Here is a 10,748-nt window from a genome sequence, read left to right as displayed (position 1 = left end):
CAATGAATCTAAAATATATGAAAGATTAATTTTTATCATTACATTATGGAAAATAATGAACTTTATCACAATATGCTAATTTTTTGAGAAGGACCTGTATATATATATATAATATAAAGCCACAGTATTGCTTAGATATTAAGCCTGGTTGCAATTTCCTGGAAATAAAGAATAAATTATTTATTAGTCGACAGGAATAGAATTTGCTCACAACAGACAGCTTGCACCTTGCATGAGATGTTTTCTAAATATATACAATTCGTGTCTCATGATTTTTTCAGTTATGCAGCACTTACACAGAAATGCAACCTGCGGCAATTTTACATGACAAAACCTCTATTTCACGATTAATAGTGTGTTACACTCAAAGGTACACATACTAGCAAGATAAACTAAATATATGATCTTCACATTAACTTTCCCCCTTGATGCTTAGATTCCAGTATTGAGATGTTTTCTAGGTCACAGAAGCCGTGCATGTTCATTTGTTCTTTTGCTCAGAGAGGAACAATGCCATTCTCACCACTAAATGGGTCATGGTAAAGAAGAGGTTTAGCTAATCCTCACATTACACAATAAACAACTTCCCCTATAAAAATATTTGGTAGCTTGAAGTAAGGTACACACTGATGTCAATGGTCTCAAAATGTCTAAATCACCTGTAATCATCTAATGTCATAAGATGAAGTAAATTAATCTCAAATATTTGAACAAATGATCTAAAATAGATTAAAAACAATGATATGCACGCCCATATAAATATTAGTCATGAAAGGGACAAAAAATGAATTGCATAACAAAGTAGCAAAAAATAGATCATAATACTAAAGCTACTTTAACTTTTTACAGGGTTTTTTCATGGATTGCATTCCTAGCCCCATTCTGTATGTTGAACCCCTGACAATTTTCAAGCGACAAAACTTGTCTCTTTCATCAGCATTTTACTGCATCCTTAAATAAAAGCTAACAACTGCTCTCTCTTTCATTAATACCCCATTTAATTCTTGTACTAATCTAAATTTTGTCTTGTTGAAACTTTGTATTTCGAGCAATTCCTGTAATGACTCATTTGTTGTATTCCTAAATTGTAAGTCACTTTGGATAAAAGCATCTGCTAAATGAATAACTGTAAATGTATTACACACAGGATGTTGATTTACATCATTCACAACAACGGCAGTTATACTTAAGGCAAAATGTAAACAAAAATGTATGCAAATACTAGCATATGCACAACAACTTCTCACATGGGATGTGCGTAATTGCTTGAGATACTAAAAAGAAACAGTCACAGATCAATCTGCAACACATCTGTGGTTGGAACTTGCCTTGTAAGCACTGTAATATCGCAATATTGGGTTTCCTGTCCTCTTTTTCCATGGCTGCTGCTGTCCCCGTTTTAGAGCCTGCATCTGATTTGTTATTTTAAAATACATGTGCAACTGATCTTGTCACTCATTAGTATATAAGGCCCTGCAGTGCTATAGCAAACATCTTTGACTGACTGAAATCTGCTGCGTAATGTCTCTTCTCACCACCACTCTCATCAGCAGCATTCTTCTAAGCCTGTTTCCACACACTCCAGCAGCATGTAAGTTTCTTATGGAGACCTTACTGCTTTTTTGCATTGTTTTGGTAATTGCTGTGACTTCGGCTAATTTTTTTTCTGTGTCATTTTAATGGGTACTATATAGTACATGCAATAAACTGAGATACTTTATGTGGGTCTATGACTATAAGAAATATGTTGTGTGTGATGTCAGATGGGCCGCTGAATTATGCCTGCTGTGTGAAATACACTCGAAATCCTCTGCCCTTAAGAGTGATCAAGGGCTTCATTGAGCAGAGCTCCCGCGAGGTGTGTCGCATAGATGCCATCATGTAAGTTACTGTAATCTAACCGCAGGAATGAGTCGGGGTTCACCCATTTACCCACACAATGTGGTTACACCAAAAGAAACACATTTTAACCATACATTTAAATATATGAGGGCACAGTACAAAAAATAAATAAAATCCCACAGCATAAACACATACATACACAGTTACTAATTTTACACAAATACATTTGTACAAACAGTCATGCTCTTTGAATCATTCTCAAATCATGCTAAAGAACAAACTTCTGTAGTTACTGCCGTTGAAGAAAACCAAGGAAAAAAAAAAAAATTATCCTTAAATTAACATTTATTAAATCCTTAATAATTCGTGTTAATGTTGACAATATAATTTACAATGAAAACTAAATAATTACATCCACTAAATAAAAAAATTTAAAAACATTACATAAATATATAATACACTACTGATCAAACGGTCAGGGTCGATAAGCCTTTTTAAATGTTTCTGAAATATGTTTTTTTTAATGCTCACCAAGGCTACACTTATTTGATAAAAAATACAGTAAAAACAATTACAATGTGAAATGTTTAAACAATTTAAAATACAAGTTTTCTATTTTAATATATTTTAAAAATGAATTATTCCTGTCATGACAAAACAGAATTTTCAGCAGCCTAATGGCATGATTCTTCAGATAACTATATTATTCTTATTATTAAATATGTTAAAAACTTTATATTTTTTTAAACATTTTCTTTCAGGATTCTTTTGAACAAGAAGTTCAAAATAAGAGCATTCATTTGAAATAGAAATATTTTGTAACACTGTAAATGTTTGATCAATTTAATGCGTCATTGCTGAATAAACAAAGTATTATTAAAATTTATTTAAAATCAGTCTTTAGCTCCCTAATATATTGCAAATACAGAAACAACTGCCTGTGATGTTCAATAATAATCACTATAAACTACCTTCAGAAGAAAGTTTGCCATTATTGCACTCTAAAATCGTCATGATCTTTCTCTTTAAGCTTTTTCACCAAGAACAAGAAGAAGGTATGCGCGAGTGTCGAGGATCAGTGGGTGAGAGCAGCGCTTGCAAGTCTGAGGTAAGAAAGACAGTGTGTGACATTTAAAAAAAAAAGTCAGCTCAAATTTTTTGCAAACATACCATGTATGCAGTAAATAATGTGACAAACTGGAATTCATATTGATTTATTATTTTATGATGACCAATGCAACAAATGACTTGGATTTATATTTTCTTTGTAGGTCAAAAATAAATAAATTGACAGTAAAGGGAGCTCCACGTCTCACCACTGGACTGAAACAGTTGATTCACACAACCACCAAAAGCCCATGAAGCTCTTGCAAATCATATGACTTTAGACATAACATATGCTGGCAGATTCCATTAATTACTGATGCTTATCACAGATCATGCTTTAAATTCTATTCTGATTATATCCTTAACAATAAATAAAAAAAACTGTTTTATACTAACTATATTTTTCTACTTTTATGTATTAAAAAATTATAATACAGTCTGGGATGCTGTATTTATTTGTCTTAAACAGCAATACAAATTTTTTAAACTGAAATAAAAAATGAATAAAAATATTTTTCTTTGCATGCTACTTACTGCAAAACACAACCCCAGTTGGAAAAGAATATAACTACAGTTAAAACTCATTACTTTAGAACAAACCATAGCATATCTGTGAAAAGGTGTAAGCTTCTGATAAATCTGAGACTAAATTCATAATCTCATCTCTGTCGTCTTCAATTCCGGGAGGTCTGGGTACAGGAGTCCCAATGTTAATATTGTTCATCAGCTAAAAGAAAGAGACAGAGAGTGAAAAAGATGTGAGACAAACATAAAGCAAACAACAGCTATATTCTCCTAACTTCTGATTTGCGCTTATTAAATTATAATGTGACAAACTGTTTTTGATGTTAAATGATTCACAGCAAAAATTCGTAATGAAAAATATGTGCTTCAAGGTATTTATATAACCTGAAGATACTCCTCAAAGTTGATGGCGTTGTACTGACGAGTGTCTACACTGTCAAACATCGCTCTGCGCTGCTCGGGAGAAGTGGCATCTTGAAAGACGTCAAGCATCTCATTGCTGTCCCAGAGTTCATGATGGGATGGTACAGAAAGAAAGAAAAGGAGAGTGAGAGAGATCATCAGTATTTCATGATTTTATATAATCTGGTCTATTGGAGTGTGAAACCACTGCTGTTAGAGATTCATGTGACTATCACTTACAAGGTAGCGTAGTGAAGAAGATAGCCTTGATCTCTGACAAAAACCTCAAACTGATATCTAAGGTTCAAGATGTCTTCAGATGTCCACTGTGGGTATTTCTCCTTCAACTTTTCAACCACTTCACTCCAGTGACGTCTATATTCTGAAAAACAAGTGATTTACTGAAAAAAATGTCATCACCATGTGGATCGACATTGTGCCAGTTTCCACGATGAACACCAACAGGAGATTCTAGACATACTTTGGTTTTGTGCAATGCATCATGTACAATAAAATCAAAAGTGCTGCTTTTAGGTTACTGCTGGCAAACTATTAAATGTCCCTCACATTTCAGAAATTGTAATACTCATACCATAAAACATGGCCACTTCCTTTTTGGAGCGCATATTCTGCCGATGCATGGTTTCGCAGAACTTCACATTGATTGTATGACATTCCGCATAAACATCTTCTTTATCAGCTGTAATATCACATTTACATTTACACAGTGGAAGCAATCAAAAACAACAAAAAGAGCAATGATATAGAAGTGCTATAAAAAGTCTCATTTAGCTTAACACAGTACACGTAGCATGGGCTTTTAAATAATATAAATAAATAAAAAGAAAACGAAAAAGAATAGAGCAAGCTAGTGTTATCAATAAGATCAACTTGTAGTACATCAAATGTTATATATCCCAAACAAATCTGTAAGCTTACTTACAGTAGCCTACACTTACTCTTGCTTTACACTAAGCTGGTGTAGCCTACTGTTGATATCTATATTGTTAATAATGATCAATCACTTGTGGTTTACAAATAAGAAAAATAACATGAGGGAAAAAACATGTAAGATTACATTCATAAATTAACTAAACAAATGATTTACAACGGTAAAAAAAAATAAAAAAATAAATAAATAAAAAAATCCAGTAACGTTAACCAACAGCATATTGAACTTTAGTTTCAACGGTTAATTCAGTTTTTCGGTCACTGACCCTCTATAAGAGCAGAATCGGGAAGATCGAATATCTCAGGCGGTTTCGCCAGTGGAAAAGCAAGGAATGAGCCCATTATCCGCTGTTTGTGGACAGTCTGTCAAAATGTTTGTTGTTTGTTTTGATTTGAGAAATCACAATGAATGATACGTGTGCATCTGAAAGAAGAACGCACGTCGAGGAGATCGCGTCCAAGTAACTGCGCGCGCACTTCAAACACGTGATGAGAATGAGACGTTTTTCATTTGCTCTGATGAACTGTACATGTAAATTAGTGAGTGAACGTAATAAGTAATGACTCATTAATGAAAGTGCATCTCGAAAAATTACAAGCAAGGCTGTTTGAAAAAGAAAAATCTACCAAGTTCTTATAAAATATAACTTTATAGCAACTAATATAGGATAATAAACACAAATACAAAACGTGCAGAAAACAGTGACTATAATGAATGAATGAATGCATAAACAAACAAACAAACAAACATACCTATTAATTTAACAAACAATTAATAATAAAAAACTAATACATATTATTAATTAAATTAAATGTAAATTAAATGTATATTAAATTTAAATTAAATTAAATGTAATTAAATTTATTATTCATGAGTAAAATAAATAGGCCTATAGCCTATACAAATAATTTAATCCCAGAACTAATTTACATAAAATGAACAGAAACATCTTCAATGACTAGCCCATAAAAGCATGGCAGCAGTATAGCCAGGCTTTGGAAATTATTGAGGTCCAGGGGTTTAAATAATAACGCCCTTTTTATAGAATTGTGGTATAGTAACCCCCATAACTAATTATATTAACACTTTAAAAGAGACAGAAGTTTGTGAAAGATGTTTTCTCTGTTTAGGAGGGATGAACATTTTTAAACCATGCCCTATTTATTGCATCAAAATCTGTTAATAGGCCTACTTTACTATATTTATGGGTTGGATCATTTTATCAGTTGTTTATTATTCAGGCAACCATCCTACATATTGCTGTTAGAGTTTTTATTTATAACCATAGCCTAGCTGATAACTTTGTCTAGATTTGTGAAAATGTAACTACTAGGCTATTCTGAATAACTTAAATAGCATAGACCTCTTCATGGCTAGTGTTTGCATATTTAATTTCATTCTGTAACCTACTTGTTCTACAGATATCTGCACTAGTGTTAAATGCTACAGATTTTGACAGCTCTTATGACGTTTCTGATAAATAATATAATGATTTTTTAAATCAATTAATTATTATTATTATTTTTTTTATTATTATTATTATTTTGCATTTCCCTTACCGTATGAAATAAAATAACATTTTCCAGAAAAAGCTGGTGTTTATCTGGCCTCATGGCAGATATGGTGTATTGATACGAAAATAAAAATAGATTTTGGTACAAATAGTAGCAGGATTCCTTTAGAAATACTGTAGCAGAGGTATATGGGATTTAAATGCTGCCATGATTCAAAACTGAAAATACAGGTCTGAAAGGTTGAAACTAAGTGTTCGAAAACTCAAAATCAAAAAAAGTTTTGCAAGATCGAAAAATAAGATTTGCAAGCTTGCAAAATGTAAAAAAAAAAAAAAAATATCTCTGCAAACATTATGTTGTTTTTGAGATTTCCTTCTTCAGAACTGCAACATTTTTTTACGATGTTGCGCAAATAATTTTTCAGAGTTTCAAATTTGTCAGTGTTCTCCCACTGTATTAGATTGTTTTCCAGGTTTGAAACCTTATAAATGGTGATCTGAAAACATATACATATATATATATATATATATATATATATATATATAATATATGAAAATACAGATGTTAAGATTATAATTCAGGTTTATTTTTACAAAATATAGATTTTAAAACGTCTCAATACATATAGCCTATAGTGATTGCAGAAAAAAGTTAACCATGCATTCATAAATTTGTAATAGGCAATTATTTATAATTTTACTGAAATATTTTAATAAAAGTACAAAATACACTGTACACCTTTCTGAATATTTCAATATAATATCTAAAAATTCTTTTGGATGCACTATTGAAGTCACTTTAATTGTAATATTCCGTCTCTACATGAAGAGAGAGTCAGTGGTCCACTGCGTGAGGAAAGTGAGTCGTGAGGAAAGTGAATCGTTCGCTGCTTGAGGAACGTGAGTCGCCAGCTGAGGAAAGTGAGGTGAGTGTGTAGTGATGCACCTCCGGCCTATCAGTGGTAAACTCAGTGGCTACTGGCAATTGTATGGTGAATTTCAGCGATAAGTGGGTAAACCTTTATTTTAGAACTGGACCGCGACGGGACCGCCTTGTGGACAGAAATCCGTGCATCCTCTGTTTGCGTATCCTGTGCGCTTTTGTCATTGGCGGAGCAGTCGGTCAATCCCACCTTTACAGTAAATACGACTTGTGATTGGACTGTACGTCAGCAGACAGCAAAGCATTGGCCAAGAGCAGAAGGCCCTCCCTCCAGGCTTTTTTTTAGTTGTGAGGTTGCGAAGCTTCATTTTCGCTCAGTCTGAGTTTCAGAGTTTCAGAGCAGAGCTGCGTGACAACACTGCCACAAATCACGTGGCACGCAAGCTCGCAACTGTGTGTGCGTATCTCCGCAAAGTGGGTGTTGTAAACTCAGCTCTGAAAAAATAGTCTGCAATAGGAGTGCAAATGTAATGTAATGTAATAAGTTTCGCCCTTTCGAACCTCAGTTTTCAGAGTTTGAAAACTTTTTTTCACCTATTCGCTCACCAGTTTTCAGATCACTATTTACAAGGTTTCAAATCTTGAAAACAAACTATACACTGGGAGAACAGTGACAAATTCGAAACTCTGAAAAAATGATTGCACAACACCATAAAAAAGAGTGTTGCACTTCTGAAGAGGGAAAACTCAAAAACAAAATTACGTTTGAAGAGATGTAATTTTTTTTACCACTTTGCAAGCCTGCAAAGCTCTGTTTTCAGAGTTTCAAAAAAAATTTTCACACATTCGCACACCAGTTTTCAGATCACCATTTACAAGGTTTCAAACCTGGAAAACAATCTAATACAGTGCGAGAACACTGACAAATTTGAAACTCTGAAAAATTATTTGCGCAACATCGTAAAAAAATGTTGCAGTTCTGAAGAAGGAAATCTCAAAAACAACATAATGTTTGCAGAGATATTTTTATTTTTTTTACATTTTGCAAGCTTGCAAATCTTATTTTTCGATCTTGCAAAACTTTTTTTTGTAAGATTTTGAGTTTTCGAACACTTAGTTTCAACCTTTCAGACCTGTATTTTCAGTTTTGAATCATGGCAGCATTTAAATCCCATAGAGGTAAGATTGGTAAAGCAGTTTATTGTTTAACCTGTTAACAAATGCTGTACTTTTTAACCCCATATTAATTCTCCACTAGTTCTTAATTGATTTTCTAATCAGACACTGTGCTTCTAACACTATGGTTAAAAAATGTGGGGTCGGTAAGAATTCTTAATGTCCGTTATGCTCACTAAGGCTGCATGAATTTGATCAAAAATGCAACACTCTGAAATATAACAATTTTAAATATCTGTTTGTTCCCCTTCAGGAACTCGAGCTGCATCCGAGAACGCTTTTTGGGAACGCCCTTCAGCGTGACCAGCTCTGAATAACATGTGTAATCAGTTTTATGAATGGGCGTGACGTCATAGGCGGGTGACGTAGTGACCAGGAAGCTATAAAAGCATGTGAGGTGGAACAAGCGTCAGCTTTCTGTCATTCAGCGAAGCTCTGTGTGTGTGTCAGTTATGAAGCAAATTACGTGTCTGTCAGTCTTATTTACTGTTGTCTGTCTTGAAAAGTTGCACAAGCATATCATGGCAAGAAAGGCTGATAGTAAGACGAAGCTTTTGGGCGAAAGTGGATCGCGTTTCAAGCTGTGTGTTCCTCCCTGCTCTCGCTACATCACGAGCGGGGATACACACAGTTTGTGTGTGTACTGCTTGGGAGCAGAGCACGCAGAGTCGGCTCTCGAGGGAGCCGACTGTCCGCACTGTGAACAGCTTCCCCTGTGTATGCTCCGCTCTCGGAGGGCTCTCTTTGAGGAGTGAGTTTTCACCAGCGTTCTTCGCGGTGCTGGCCCCGCTTTCGCCGAGGCAGAGCGGCAGCTGCACTCGTGGGGATCGCAATTGGATCTGGTGGAGGGAATGCAGATGGGTGAGTCCCTATCTTCGTCCTCACCTGCCAGATCCAGCGTACGCTCTCTGGGATCGGAATAGCGCTCCGGCGCTACTTTCCCCCGGGAAGCGGACGCAATGCTCCGCGTATCTGCCTCCGATGAGGTGGACAAGGAGAGCGTCGATGAATCGCCCTGTCAGTCACCACAGTATGAGTTGTTGGAGGTGATAACTCGCGCGGTAGCCAAGTTAAACATTGATTGGTCTGCCGAGAAGAAAAGGCGAACTGCAGAAAAGTAAAATAGATGAGCGGTTTTTACGATCTTATCCACCACCTCCACGCCGGAGCCTGCCTTTTTCCCCCGATCTCCACACCGAGGTGTCGAGATCGTAGGTGAAACCATTCTCGTCCCATTTATTTGTCCCCGCCTCTATTTATTATGCCAATGTTGCACAGTTAGATGATTATGGATATAAATCAATGCCCCAGGTAGATATCTGTGGTTGACCCTGTCTTTGCCTTCTGGTCTGTTCGGTGACGCCGTCAATTCCGTCGTTGACAGATACCAGAAGGCTCGTAAACAGGCGGCGGCGTTCCAGCGGTTCCTCCCTCGCCGTTCTCTAGCTCAGGGGGCTGCTGGGCAGGAGCAGCCCCGGCCGTGTACCAGTTCCTCATACAGAAAGGTGCAAAAAGTGAGCGTCGCCTCTCGTGCTCCCCCACAAAGGGACCGAGGTCAGTGGCGCTCTAAGCAGGAGGCTTCTAAGACGAGGCCCGATCTGAGGGTCGTGCTTCAGTCCAGGAAGCCCTCGACAAAGCGGTCCTGACAACCAACATCAAAAAGCAGGACCGCTGAGGGTGACCCCTACTGGGTAAGAGCGGGATGCACCGCATTATACGGTGTCCATCTCTCCTCAGAGCCCTCAACAGCAGCTCGTTCAGTTGTTTCCTGCCGATCCTCCGCTTCAGGGCACTGAGCTAGCAGCTCAAAGTACATCAGAGACCAGCCTCGAGAGACTGGTTCCCTTAGTAGACTATTTAGCAGCGTGGAAGCTACTGCCAAATGTGTCTCGTTGGGTCCTGCAGACTGTAGAAAAAGGTTATCGAATTCAATTCAGTGCTCTGCCGCCACCTTTCAACAGGGTGTTTCCCACACTAGTGGGCCCCGAGCAGGCTCTGATATTGGAACAGGAAGTAAATACCCTCTTGAGGAAGGAGGCCATCGAGGTGGTCCCTCCTCACGCCAGAGAGTCTGGGTTCTACAGCCAATACTTTATAGTTCCAAAGATGGATGGGGGGTTGTGTCCGATTTTAGATCTGCGTCAGTTAAACCACTCAGTCATGCGACTGAAGTTCAAGATGCTTACTATCAGGCAGGTCGTGTCTCAGATCAGGTCCGAGGACTGGTTTGTCACAATAGATCTAAAAGATGCTTATTTTCATATCTCCATCCTTCCCAATCACAGGAAGTTCCTAAGGTTTGCTTTGGGGAAGTCGTGGCCTAATGGTTAGAGAGTTGTACTTGCAAT

General features: G+C 36.8%; 2 protein-coding genes across 2 annotated transcripts; one reads left to right on the top strand and one right to left on the bottom strand.

Moving 5' to 3' along the window:
* The first annotated feature begins 1,327 nt into the window (after window positions 1–1,327).
* LOC132154150 (C-C motif chemokine 20-like) lies at window positions 1,328–3,244 on the top strand. The gene is made up of 4 exons (XM_059562761.1): window positions 1,328–1,591; window positions 1,764–1,881; window positions 2,873–2,950; window positions 3,114–3,244. Exons 1-4 carry the CDS (start codon window positions 1,522–1,524, stop codon window positions 3,202–3,204), a joined length of 357 nt encoding a protein of 118 aa, XP_059418744.1. The 5' UTR covers window positions 1,328–1,521; the 3' UTR covers window positions 3,205–3,244.
* On the bottom strand, window positions 3,050–5,303 carry si:ch211-122l24.6 (uncharacterized protein LOC557261 homolog). Its single transcript, XM_059562760.1, has 6 exons — window positions 5,094–5,303; window positions 4,469–4,576; window positions 4,117–4,258; window positions 3,859–3,973; window positions 3,429–3,676; window positions 3,050–3,362 (listed from the first exon to the last, which is right to left on the bottom strand). The coding sequence occupies exons 1-5, from the start codon at window positions 5,167–5,169 to the stop codon at window positions 3,539–3,541; spliced, it is 579 nt and encodes a 192-aa protein (XP_059418743.1). The 5' UTR covers window positions 5,170–5,303; the 3' UTR covers window positions 3,050–3,362; window positions 3,429–3,538.
* Between the last annotated feature and the right edge of the window lie 5,445 nt (window positions 5,304–10,748).

The sequence above is a fragment of the Carassius carassius genome, chromosome 12, assembly GCF_963082965.1.
Source record: "Carassius carassius chromosome 12, fCarCar2.1, whole genome shotgun sequence".
In the NCBI taxonomy this organism is placed as follows: domain Eukaryota; kingdom Metazoa; phylum Chordata; class Actinopteri; order Cypriniformes; family Cyprinidae; genus Carassius; species Carassius carassius.
This window is presented reverse-complemented; position numbering and strand designations above follow the sequence as displayed.

Bases quoted from the DNA above. Each gene is read 5' to 3' on its own strand.
- LOC132154150 (XM_059562761.1), top strand. From the start codon at position 1,522: ATGTCTCTTCTCACCACCACTCTCATCAGCAGCATTCTTCTAAGCCTG. The intron at 1,882-2,872 runs GTAAGTTACTGT...TTTCTCTTTAAG, and splicing joins TGTCGCATAGATGCCATCAT to CTTTTTCACCAAGAACAAGA. The intron at 2,951-3,113 runs GTAAGAAAGACA...TTTTCTTTGTAG, and splicing joins GCAGCGCTTGCAAGTCTGAG to GTCAAAAATAAATAAATTGA.
- si:ch211-122l24.6 (XM_059562760.1), bottom strand. From the start codon at position 5,169: ATGGGCTCATTCCTTGCTTTTCCACTGGCGAAACCGCCTGAGATATTC. The intron at 4,577-5,093 runs GTCAGTGACCGA...GTGATATTACAG, and splicing joins CGATTCTGCTCTTATAGAGG to CTGATAAAGAAGATGTTTAT. The intron at 3,974-4,116 runs GTAAGTGATAGT...ACTCTGGGACAG, and splicing joins CTTCTTCACTACGCTACCTT to CAATGAGATGCTTGACGTCT.